At 47.5% G+C, this 13075-nt stretch overlaps 1 protein-coding gene across 13 annotated transcripts in view; it reads left to right on the top strand.

Annotated features, from left to right (window-relative positions):
• Positions 1–13075, top strand: part of nrxn1a (neurexin 1a) — a 70784-nt gene that overhangs the window by 48161 nt on the left and 9548 nt on the right. For 11 of the 13 annotated variants that reach the window (XM_061809953.1, XM_061809946.1, XM_061809950.1 and 8 more), the window contains 8 exons: positions 1535–1561; positions 5958–6080; positions 6618–6999; positions 7081–7271; positions 7382–7555; positions 10287–10406; positions 10598–10779; positions 11790–11961. In XM_061809953.1, the coding sequence (XP_061665937.1) occupies positions 1535–1561; positions 5958–6080; positions 6618–6999; positions 7081–7271; positions 7382–7555; positions 10287–10406; positions 10598–10779; positions 11790–11961 (1371 nt within the window). The remainder of the gene's footprint in view (positions 1–1534; positions 1562–5957; positions 6081–6617; positions 7000–7080; positions 7272–7381; positions 7556–10286; positions 10407–10597; positions 10780–11789; positions 11962–13075) is intronic. The other 2 variants (XM_061809952.1, XM_061809958.1) reach the window with 1 other exon arrangement.

Raw genomic sequence — 13075 nt, 5'->3', positions numbered from 1 at the left:
GCTTCGTCCATGTGCTGTTTCGCTCAATCAAAAGACGAAAATTGTGATGATCAAAAGTTGCAACCTGTTTATGAAGGTGCCCTATCATCACAAACATATAATTGCCGCCCCCCCCCCCCCCAACAAAAAAAAATATATATTTTCAAGGTTCCATTGTACGTTCATAATCCCAACGAAGTCACGCATGTGAATGTTAGCTGTGTTTTGTTTTGGTATCATGTGGAACGGAGGGTCCCAGCATCAAGCTGCACTCTCTGCTCACTGCCAGCGGACCCGCGCACCCCCCCAAAAAAAAAAAACCCAACAACACACACTGCTCCTGTTGAAATAAAAAAAAACACACTCGACAACGTCACTTGTAGGACCTAAACTGACCTGTGAGAGGCAGTAAGGTGCCGGAGGGCATGAAAAAGATGTAGCAGAAGAAGGTTGACTAGCTGTTGGCTAATCTGGTAACTGCGTTGAAACCGCTTTAGTTTGGGGAAGGACCCGTGAAAAAAAGTGACGCAAAACCTCGCTCAACACCCCCCGCGTGTGATCAGTAAACTTTCCGAACAGCCAGCGTTCGGTTTCACGTCGCAGTCTCGACCAACTTTAGCGGAAAGGAAGGGAAAATGCTCAAATCGAGCTTGATAATCGGTTCACCACGGGTGTTGCCTGCTTTACTAGATTGCCATGTTGGCCACTCGTACAGATTTGCAAACCGTTTTCAATCTCCAATTGGTGGCTGCGATCAGGATTATTCGTGCATGCCACACCACAGAATAATGGTTCATCCCATTATTGGGTCTTGACTGCCTAGCTAAATTGGGGTGTTGACCACACGCATTCAGATTTGTGATCAGAGATGTTGAACAGGTCTAACATTTACAATTGTTTAGGTTTTATGAGTAGATCGTAGACTGGGAAAAAAATCCTTTCATACGGCCAAAAGTAGAACAGTCGCTCATGATTGTAAATATTAAGCAGGTTTAACATTGATTTTTCTTCAGCCATCAAGTCAGAAAAAAATCACTTATCACACACCACATCACTTGATAATCACTCAGGATAATCTTTTGGATTTATGTACTAGGTTGCGATATGAATAAGAATTTCTGATTGTAAATGTTGAACAGTTTTTATGACTTACGATGGTTTAAGCTTTTCTAAGTCGATGGGTGTGCGAAAATGTCTCTCGTCAGACGCCACACCGCAGGTTAATCGCGCGTTTGCCGACGCTGATGGCGAGGGGTGGGGTGTGTGTGTGTGTACCCCCCTCGGCAGGACGCGGGGGGGGGGGGTGGGGGTGCACGCGCGGGTCTCTGGTCGTCCGCAGCCACGTCTCCTCTGCGGTTGACGCCACGCGACACATCCGCCATCACAAAGAGGCCCCCCTCCAAATAAAAAAAAAAAAAAAAAAATGAGCGGGGCCCGGGCGGCCACGCGTCGGCCGTCGCCCGGGCGCGGTGTGTCGCCGTGCGCGTCCCCGGCGACGTGGAGGCCGCGTTTCGCCCGTGCGGCGTTTTAACCCTCTGCTCTGCTCTCCCTCCAGACTGTATCAGGATAAACTGTACCGCCAGTAAGTGATCGGCCATCTCATCTCACCTCGCCGCCCCTCACCCCCTCCCTCCTCATCCCTCCCTCCCTCCTCTTTCAGTTCTTCCTCCTTTTCCACTCATCTGATCGCAATCTGCGCTTTCTTGTGTCTGCGGTTTTTGCTTGGAAACGTACTTTGGATTTCTTTAGTTCAGTTTTTTTTTTGGATCTTTAGGCGGCTTAGCGGTTGCGTGGTTGGCACCAATGCCTCGCACTTGCGAGGGTGAGGGTTCGAATCCACTTCTGGCCGATGGTGCCTTTGGATGCTTGTTTGTTTACACTTTGTTTGGTCTCAGGAAAAGTAAAGCAAACCACAGAAGGGGGAAAACAAAAACAAATTGGCAAACTTGTTTTGTTTTTTTTTAATCATGCTTATTCTAAGTAGGTTGGGGGAGACAGGAAATCATATTTTTATGGAAAATGTATTTGTAGGCTAAACCTAATTGTTTTTTTTATCATAGCTGGCTTGCTGTAAAAATGATTAAACTATAATCATAACATTAATCTATTATCTGATCAGTTTAATTTTCTTCACTTTATTAAGAAAATGTTTTTTTTTTTACTCTTGCCTCGCCTCACCCCCGCAGTTTTTTTTGTTTTTTTTTTTTCAAAACTCTTGTCCATGTTACTTGATTTGAAACTTAGAGAAACAGCCCCCCCCCCACGCCTGCCCCATGTATTAATGTGTGTCGGCCATTTTAGCGACCAGCTGAAATGTTAGCTAACCTGCTAGCACAGCAATCAAATTAATTACAAAAATAAGAATAATTCTGCGGCACCGCCGAGGGTAGAGAGGCTTTCACGTGATTGCCGGCACGTCTGGCGACGGCTTCATAAACCGCACGCGCGCATCGCCGCGTGCGCGCTTCTTGGCGCTTTCCCGTCACGCCGCCGCGAGCGCGCTCGAATCCCAGATGAAATTGAATTCCCCGGTGTGGCGTTTGTCTGTCACGACCGCGTAGCCAGAAAAGAAAGTGGTGTGGGGGGGGTTGCGAAAAGGGGGAGACGAATGCTCCGTGACGGCGAGGGGGCGGCGAAATGGACGACTTCAGTTGCCATAGAAACGCGCATCCAATCTGTGACAGCCAATTTTAGACTCGCCGGTGTTCGCTGAACACGTCGGACGCTTCGCGCGCGTACAATAAATCAGTGTTTCCCAACCTTTGTTGAGGCGAGGCACATATACGCATATATATATATATATATATATATATATATATATATATATATATGGATATTATTTTTGCAAAAGCTCACAACATACCACCAAACCGAATTGTAAAATAAATAAACAAGTTAAAAACTCGTTCACTACCAACCCTCTCATTTAACATTGATATTCGACGTCTAAATCCGTCAATGGCAATGAACGTTAATCTGGCATCTGAGAACGAACGTGGGCTAACTCCATTTTTGTGAATTTGGATGGATGGATGAAGAAAATTAAATTTTTGCTCATCAAAGTTTTTTTGTTTTTGTTTTTTTTAACCTTATAGTATCCTTAAGATGCTTTAAGAAGATGATGGAGAAGTGGTCAAACCTAAATCCTAAAATGACAAATTTGAAAAGTGTTTTTCCCTCATCGCATTTCATTTTTTAAACTTTCCTCCTAACATTGCAAAATTCTACTTTTCCAAGAATTCCATTTTTGTATTTTCATCAAATATTGATTTTTATGAGAATAAAGGTACATGTTTATGAGAATAAAGTAATAGGTTTAGGATATTTTTTTATTTTAATATTGTATTTTTTTTATTATAAGAATGATCACAATTTAATAAGAATATTTTTTGGAATAACATTCTATATTATATATATATTTTTTAACTTTATAGGAATAAAGTACAAGTTTTACTATGGTGGAGATAAAGTTGTCAATTGAAACAAATAAAATTTTTGCCTTTTTTTTTTTAACAAAGTCAGATTTTTATGAGTGTAAAGTTCTATCATGAGGAGGATTTTTTTTATGAGAATCATTGTAGAATTTTACAAGAGCAACGTTGTCATATTAAATAAGAGGGAAAGCCCTTTTATGACAATACAGGTGTCATTTTTACGAGGATTCAGTCGTAACATGACGAGAGGAGAAAAACGCTTCTGAATTATGAAGATTACAAAAGTGGGGGGGTGATAATTTTCATCGTATTTTACTGGAATATTGTTCTAATAAGTCGGGCGAGAATTGATGGAAGTTGTAATTTTTGTAGGATGAAGCTCTCATATTACAAGACATAAACGCATTTAATGCCATGAAAAGTGTAATTCTTCACAAATGGCCGCGCAGCGCACTGACCCACAAATGCGGCGTGCGTGCGGTCCGGGTCGACACACATCACCGCGTCGGCCTCCCGTCTTTTTTTTTTTTTTTTTTTTTTTGAAATATGATGCGAAGAAGGGAAAAAACAAACACAACACACACACGCCCGCGTGTCCACTCGTCCATACGTCGGTCGGCGCAGTATTGACGCAGTGATCCGTGCTAACAGGATGAGAGGCTCGCGCCCGCAGCGCAGCGCAGCTGAGGCTACACGACGCTACACAACGTAACACAACATGACATTCTTTGCGGCGGGTGGGCGCGTCTCGTTAATTGTGTTTCCGTGTTTGGCGCTTTCACTCGCAGCCTGCAAGATTGACGTGTGTGTGTGTGTGTGTGTGTGTGTCGGAATGTTGACATTTTCCGCAGCCAAATTGCGTCGGGGTCAGTTCACTTGTCGCCCGCCTCGCCTGTCCTTCCTTTCCGCCGATAGGTCAGCATCAGCGGACTCACTCCAACCAACGGGGGTTGCGAGGGGGAGAGGGTGGGGGGGGGCTGGTACTGGGGTTTTTTTTGGGGGGGGGGTGCCCTTTGGAGGTGGGCGAGGACGATACGCTTGCTGTCAAGCGGGCAGCAAAAGATGGCAAATTGTGAGCTGGCGTGGGCGGCCACTTGGGACGGGCACCGAGGAGAGATCTGTGTTCGATGCCGCCTGTGTGTCTGGCGCCATCGTGTGCTCGCTTGTAGTACGACGCTAGGAATTGCGGATGTGCTCCAAAATCACAAGCGGTTCTGCTCCTAAATGTGCAACTATTCCTCCCAAACTTGCCATTTTATTATTTTTCACGTAAAAAATATTTGATCGTTATTTTTACAAAAAATGGCAATTTTTTAGTCATATTCCAATTATTTTGTATGCATGAGGACTTTGTTCTTATCCATCCGTCATCCATTTTTAGTCAGAAATTTATCAACTCTTCCTCTCTTTTTTTTTCTCCAAATTGACCTTTTTTTTAAAGAATTTCTCGTGGAATTATGACTATTTTTTTTTTAATACATTTTTGTTTCTACTTCTAAAGTTGCATTCAAACGTTTGGGTCGGTCGGCTTTTCACATGACCAAAGACATGACCAAAGACAAATTTTGAAGGCAACTTTTCAGAACTTCTTTGGAACAAAACACAACATTATTGATTACTTTGTTCAAGAATTTTATCTTAAAAAGCTCATCCTTGTAGTACTACAACTATTTTCCATAAAATTATGATTTTATTCTTGTTAACTCCTTATTTGTCTCCTGGTACTACAAATGTATTCTTATAAAGTTGAAATATTTTTCAGGTAATAGAATCACATACATTTTGTAATTAAATATAATAAATAAATTATCATAGATTGAGTAACTTCTCATTTAAAACATTTTAACTTATGTGCCGTAAATTTAGCAATTTTATTCTCATAATACAGTGACTATTTCTTGCAATTTTGTTAAATTCTTTCTTTTTAAACTACTTTGGGTCATTCTTGCAAATGTATTTCCATAAATAATATTAAAACAGGGAAGTCATTTTACGAGAATAAATATATTACATTACTGGGGCTTAAAGTATTTTTTTTCCAAAGAGTAAAATTAGAATTTAATGAACTTGATGTTATATGACGTTTTAGGACCGAGGCGGAAGCTTACAAGAACAAAGTTGTAATGTTATGAGGATTTCCGAAAAATGAAGTTGTCATTTACAATAATTTTTTCGTCATGGGGATTAATGAGTAATTTTATGAAAGTAATCTTGCCATATGAAGAGGAAATATCCGAGTTGCATGAGTGCGAAGGTGCCATTTCCCGGGACGAAAGTCGCAAGTATGACTGCAAAACTCAGTTCTGGCCTGGCTGGCGCCGCCGTGAGGTTTTGTGGAGTACTGCAGTGGGCGTGTCGTTCAACAGCGAATCAGATTGCATCTCCATTGTCATTTCCTGGCCTCCATCCGTCCATCCTGCCTGGCTTCTTTTTCTTTCTTTCTCTTTCTCTCTATTTTTTTGTTTTGTTCCGCATCGTTGTCTTGTCTCCGCGGCGCCCCCCTGTGTGCATACGTTTAATAACGGTGCTGTGGGCTATGTGTAGGTAAAGGCCCAGAGACCATCTTTGCGGGCTCGGGTCTCAATGATAATGAGTGGCACACGGTGCGGGTGGTCCGGCGCGGCAAGGGCCTCAAGCTCACCGTGGACGACCTGCAGCCCGTCGAAGGTAACCGCCCTCCGCCGGCCAATCAGATGTCACCGTTTGCGCGATGCTCGGATGTGCGGCGAAGTAGTCGATCTGCGTCACCGATGCTCACAAAATGCTTTGCGATGGCTTGAGGGGCCACAAGATGGTGGTAAAGCACTTTTTTTTTTTTTTATTAGACAAGGTTGTGGCCTGAGGAAATAAAGCCCCTCCCCCATTTTAACATAGAAGTGAAGATGCCACCAGAAGGTGCCACAGTGATATTTTTAGATGATTAATCCGAGAATCTGCACATTTGTAAGAAATGAACATTGTGCTGCTCCCTCCGGTGTGCAGACTTTGGCCACCAGGGGGCAGTATAACGCATCCCCACTAATATACTGTGTTGAGTTCCTCCGTAAGGAGCAGAAATATGTTTTTCTTTGCAGGGGACGAAGCGAATTGAAATATCCGTCGCTTAACGCGTTATCACGGCGCCACGCGGACGCTATCCGTTAGCCTGTTTTCGGTGTCGGCCATGATGGTAAAGCTCTCACGCCGCGCGTTGGGCGCCACCAGGTCAAATGGCGGGCGACCACACGCAGCTGGAGTTCCACAACGTGGAGACGGGCATCGTGACGGAGAAGCGCTTCATGCCGGCCGTGCCGTCCAACTTCATCGGGCACCTGCAGGGCCTGGCGCTCAACGGGATGCCCTACATCGACCTGTGCAAGAACGGCGACATCGACTACTGCGAGCTCAACGCCGTCATCGGCTACAAGAGCATCGTGGCCGACCCGGTCACCTTCCGCTCGCGCTCCAGCTTCGTCACGCTGCCCACGTTGCAGGCCTACTACTCCATGCACCTCTTCATGCAGTTCAAGACCACCTCGCCCGACGGGCTGGTCCTCTTCAACCGCGGCGACGGCAACGACTTCATCGTGGTGGAGCTGGTCAAAGGGTGAGCGCCTGGAAAATGCTCCCGTCTTCCCGTAGCGCGAGCCATGACTTCCTTCTTTTTCTTGGGTTCCCGCCGGTCCAGATACCTTCACTACATCTCCGACCTGGGCAACGGCGCCCACCTGATCAAGGGCAACTCCAACAGCCCCCTGAACGACAACCACTGGCACAACGTGCACATCTCCCGGGACACCAACAACCTCCACACCGTCAAGATCGACACCAAAGTCACCACGCAGACCACCATGGGCGCCAAGAACCTGGACTTGAAGGGTTCGCAGACTTTTAGCAAGTTGCCCCCAAAACCGTTTGCAGCCCACGCGAAAATCGTCGCAAAGCCACCGATCGCTGATTGGCCGTGCCTTTTCCCGCCCCCCCCCCAGGTGACCTGTACATCGGGGGCGTGTCCAAAGAGATGTACCGGGACCTCCCCAAGTTGGTGCACTCGCGCGAGGGCTTCCAGGGCTGCCTGGCCACCGTGGACCTGAACGGGCGACTGCCCGACCTGCTGGCGGACGCCCTGGCCACCGTTGGGCAGGTGGAGCGGGGCTGCGAAGGTGAGGCGGCCGAAAGGGGAGGGAGGGAGGGAGGGAGGGGGCGGCGGGGGTCTCCCGTGGGCGTCCTTTTTCTCTTCCTCCATTGGAATCGTTCTCCGTTTGGGAAAACGCTAACCCACTAACCCAGACGCAACGTTTTGTCATCTTTCTTCACTTGACAGGCGTCGACTAACCATCTAACCTGATTTGCTTTTTTTTTTGTTTGTTTTGTTTTTGTTCGGCCCGCAAAAGTTTCATTGATGAAAGCCGACTTGCAAGGTAGATGGCTTTGTGTGCGCGTGCCGTAGATGCCGGGGGGGGGGGGGGGGGGGGGCAAAGGGTGCAACGCGGGCCACGGACAGACCGCGACCTTTTTAACCCCAACAGCGGCCCCGTCCTAGTTCGCCGTTCATTTAGCTTTTGCTCATATCGCTAACGATTAATTAACGCATTGGAAATAAAACAGTGACGGGAAGCCTTTCACTTGTCGCAAGGAGGCCAAAAGTAGTCGTACAAGTTTAAATTTCATCCCATTTTCCTCTCCTCATTCCCTCCTTTCATCTTTACCCTTGCATCCTTCTATCCTCTCTTTCTTGCCCTCAGATCCCCCTTTTCTCTCGGCTTGTCCCTCCTTGCACCCTTTCCTTTATTCCTCTTTTCCTTTCGACACTCAGACCTTCTTTCAGTCTTCCTTCCTTTGTTTGGAGCTACTTTGCTTCCTTCCCTCCTTCCCTTCCTGTCCTTCCTTATTTCCTTCCTTCCTTCATGTCTTTCCTTCCTTCCTCCTTTCTTCCTCCCTTCCTTCCTTCCTGCATGTCCTTCCTTCCCTCACTTGCTTCCTTCCTTCTCTCTTCCTTCATGTCCTTCCCTCAATTCCTTCCTTCCCTCATTTCCATCCTTCCTTCCTTTCTTCCTTTCTTCATGAAGGGCCTTCCTCCCTCAGAAGGGAAAGAAGGAAGGAAGGAAGGAAGGAAGGAAGGAAGGAAGGAAAGAAGGGAAAGAAGGAAGGAAGGGAGGAAGGTTCTTCAGGGTCCTTCCTTCCTTCCTGCATGTCCTTCCTTCCTTCCTTCTTCCTTCCTTCATGTCCTTCCTTCCTTCCCTCATTTCCATCCTTCCTTCCTTTCTTCATGTCCTTCCTTCCTTCCCTCATTTCCATCCTTCCTTCCTTTCTTCATGTCCTTCCTTCCTTCCCTCATTTCCATCCTTCCTTCCTTCTTCCTTCCTTCATGTCCTTCCTTCGTTCCGCTATCCTTCCCTCAATTCCTTCCTTCCTTCCTTCCTCCACTTGCTTGTCTCACAATTATTTACCTTGATGAAATGAAAAATGTATACCTCCTTTTGGCCTATTTACAATTTCTTTACTTTATTGAAATACTTTCTTTAAATTTCTGTAAATAAAATGCTTGTTCAGGTACTGCTACAATTAGAAATGAGAATGATTTTTTTTTTTTTTTCTCGAGGCTCCTCAGTCCAAGTCAGAATTTTTTTTTTTTTTTTTTTTGCCTTCTTTTATCCAAAGTTCACGTCGGACCGACGTGGCCGACTTGCTGGTTTGAAACCTCGGCTGTGGCCCTCGAGCCCAAGGTTTTGCCCCCCACCCCGACCCCGGCATATACGCACGCCTTCGTCCCAACTCCCCCCGTCCGTCTTGTGCAGTCTTGTGCGGATCCCGGCGATCCGGAGTCGAGGAGGTCCGACGCGACCCGTCCTCCCGTGAGCCCCGTCGCGGTCGCTACACGCGCGCGGTCGCTCGCTCGCGGCTCGTCCCCGGATGACCGCAGCTCCGCCGCCGAAAGCGGCGTGCCGTCTTCTTTATCCCCGCCCCGATCGTTCTGCGCACCCCCTCCCCCCACCCACATCCTCCCCCCGACGTCCTCTGTGGCTCGCGACGGACGGGAAGCGAGCTGCGGCCGCCGGCATGAGGCGGGACGAGAACGGCGAGCCAGAAGACTGCGAGGGCCTTTAAACATACATTTTTATGTTTAACTCCTCCCGCCGGCCTCATCCGGACTCACCACCTGCATGCTCTCCATTTTGGGGCGTACTGTTTGACACTAGGCCGTCTGAGAGTCCACAATGTTTCCTTCCGATGCGTTCGGTACACTTCGAAAACTCTCGTATGCGTCGAACGACGAAAATAATCGGCGGAGTCCAAATAAAATCCGCGGTGATGTAATTAAAGTCCCTGTAAAGTGGGAAATAAAGTGTTGTTGCCAACCCTGCCAAATTGGAATGATGAAGAAGGTTACAAAGTATATGAAATGAGGCTCAAAAATCATGAAAAATGAAGCTGTCCTCTCCCCTCTGAAGCAGTGTGGGTTGTCTACGCTGGGACAACGGGGCGCTCTAAAGCAGCCACGCCAGCGGCAAAGCCCTGGTCCACACGCTGGCTGCTACGTCAGACTGCTTTGCTTTTTGTTTGTATTTTCTCCCTCCCCGCTCTTCGGCGGCTCTCCCTTTCACTGCTGGCGACGACGCACAGACAACGAGCCGCCACCGAAGTGCACGCTCGTGCAATTTCAGTCACGCGATCGCTGCCGTTAGCAGTTTTGACGTACGCGATGGAAGTCAACGCAAACGACTGGCGACGTCGCCGGAACGGCCTGGTGCGAGTACGCCCCGACAGACTCGTCCCATCCGGTTTGGTTGATGCCGAGCACACCGTGATTTCATCCTTCCACCGACCCGAGCGCACGGACGCGCCCGCCGTGCGCACCGCTGCGCGTAATCGAGGCGCCTTGCTTCCGTGCAGGTCCCAGCACCACGTGCCAGGAGGACTCGTGCTCCAATCAGGGCGTCTGCCTGCAGCAGTGGGAGGGCTTCACCTGCGACTGCAGCATGACCTCGTACGCCGGACCGCTGTGCAACGACGGTGAGCGCTCGCAACTTTCACACCGACAAAATGCTTCACCCGTCATTCCTTTTTCTGTACTGGGAAAAATTTGGGAAACGCGTCCCCGGATCATGTCTGATTTTTTTTTTTTTTTTTTAATCTGGGTGCAATGCGCTTTGTTTTTAACAAATTGCAAATGTGTCCTTTTCTTTCCATGTCCCTCCCGACAGCCGGCACCACGTACATCTTCGGCCGCGACGGCGGCGTGGTGGTCTACACGTGGCCCCCCAACGAGCGCCCCAGCACCCGGGCCGACCGGCTGGCCTTGGGCTTCAGCACCCAGCAGAAGCAGGCCGTCCTGCTGCGAGTGGACAGCGCGTCCGGCCTGGGAGATTACCTGCAGCTGCAGATAGTACGTCCCGTAACGTTTTGGTCATCGTTGCGCGGGGGAGGGGGCGAAATTATCGTGCGTCTGACGTACGCCAAATGTGTGGAGCCCGAAAATCTGCAAAATCCCGGTGACGGTCGGCCATTTTGTCGGTCTGGTTTTCTGCCATTTCGAAACATGAAATGGTCGCATCCGGCGCCGGAGAATTTGTACGGGTTATTTCAGAGGTGCCGTTTTTCAGGGATTATGAAAGGGGAAATGGCCGCACGGAGCGCTACAAAATATTTGAATCTGGCACCGGTGTGTCCAATTGATATGAAATTTGGTGCACGCGTCGGTCATCGCAGGCTGTAAAAAAATCAGTTGAGAAACGCACTGGTGGTCAGCCATTTTGTTTGGGAGGTGCCATTTTTCGGGGATTATGAAATGGGAAATGGCTGCACAGAGTGATACAAAATATTTGAATCCAGTGTGTCCAATTGATATGAAATTTAGTGTACGCGTCGCCCATTTTGTCGGTCTGGGTTTCCGCCAATTTCGAATAATGAAATAGTCGCATTCAGCACCGGTCTGGCCGCTTAGCACAGAATTTGTACCGGTGGTCAGACATTTGAGTTCAGAGGTGCCATTTTTCAGGGATTATGAAAAGGAAATGGCCGCACGCAGCGCTAGAAAATATTTGAATCCGGCACCGGTGTGTCCAATTGATATGAAATTTGGCGCACGCGTCGGTCATCGCAGGCTGTAAAACAATCAATTGAGAAACGCACCAGTGGTCAGCCATTTTGTTTAGGAGGTGCCGTTTTTCAGGGATTTTACAAAACATTCACATCTGGCACACGCCGGACAAACCTGGACGGTGAAACGTGCGGGCGGTCGGCCATTTTGATTCCAACGTGCCATTTTTCATTTTGGAACACTCAACTAAAAAAAAAAAAAAAGCGATTAGCATCCGTCGCCAGTGCGTCCGATCAGCAGGGTCACGCTATGAAAGTACGACAGCGGGTACGTAAGCAGTGCGTCTTTTTGGTCAGGACAAGGGCAACATCCGCGTGGTGTTCAACGTGGGCACGGACGACATCAACATCGAGGAGAGCTCCAAGTTCGTCAACGACGGGAAGTACCACATCGTGCGCTTCACGCGCAGCGGCGGCAACGCCACGCTGCAGCTGGACGACCTGCCCGTCATCGAGCGCTACCCCTCAGGTTGGCACCGGACGGGCGCAAAGGCCTGCGCGCACCAATTCTGACCGCATATTTGCCTTTTGTGTTTGATATGAAACTTTTTTTTTTTTTTTTTAAACCATAAACGTCTTACTGTTTATGCTTGATCCCTAGGCCTGTTAAATAGTGTTAAAAGGTAATATTTAATCCAGTGTTTTTTCTCACCTTTAAAAGAAAATAATAAGAGTTGGTGCATTTTTGGGAGACAGAGAGAGTTTAAAAAAAAAATAGTTTAAAATCATGTCATGTTTAACTAGTGAGAAAAAATAAGGAAAAAATGTGGTTTTGTTTTTTTATTTTCCTTCCCTTTGTTCATTTCTATTCCATTTAAAGTGTTAAATCTTAAGCTAGCCGTCTAAAACGAATGCTAAATGCTAGTTGTTGTGAGGTGTGTGTCCTGTCCATGTAACAATGTAACGACAAAAGCCAGTTTTGTGGCCGCTGTAACGTTATTTCCCTGTGCTCTTGCAGATGTTAACTCCTGAAATGTCTCTTTAGATTAAAGCCAATGAACAGAGAGCAAGAGTCCGCTCACCGGAAGCGCCCACCGCCCCGTTAGCAATTTAGCAATTAGCGCCACTGCTGCAAGCCGCAACTTTGCACGGACTTCAAATAGAAACAGAACCCCGCCTGGCCTTTGGAGCGCGCGGCGTCGACACCATATTGGATGTGGAAAAGCGGAGGCGTTAATGCGACTCAATCGATTACCGCGCAATGTCGATCTCGGGTGTGAAGATTAAAAAAAAAAATGTTTATTCATTTGGAGGGCGAGACACAAATTAGCACGCAAAGCAAAACCTCTAACCCAGTGATTGACGTGTAGTACTGTAGCTGTACAAGTACAGTAGAAGTGCGTGGGCTCCCCCTGGTGGGAAATGTGCAGCACTTGTTTTTTTTTTTTAGTCACAGTTCAATTGTATTCCACTTTTTAGTACAAGCCGTTTTACATTTAACCTCTTGGGATAGTTTCTTTTCAAACTTTTTTGAAATAGAATATTTGTTTGCCTTAATTTAGATCACAGGTGTCAAACTCAAGGTCCGGGGGCCAGATCTGGCCCGCCATATGGCTTTATGTGGCCCGCGAAAGCAAATCGTG

Source organism: Syngnathoides biaculeatus, chromosome 22 (assembly GCF_019802595.1).
Source record: "Syngnathoides biaculeatus isolate LvHL_M chromosome 22, ASM1980259v1, whole genome shotgun sequence".
Classification (NCBI taxonomy): Eukaryota; Metazoa; Chordata; class Actinopteri; order Syngnathiformes; family Syngnathidae; genus Syngnathoides; species Syngnathoides biaculeatus.
This window is presented reverse-complemented; position numbering and strand designations above follow the sequence as displayed.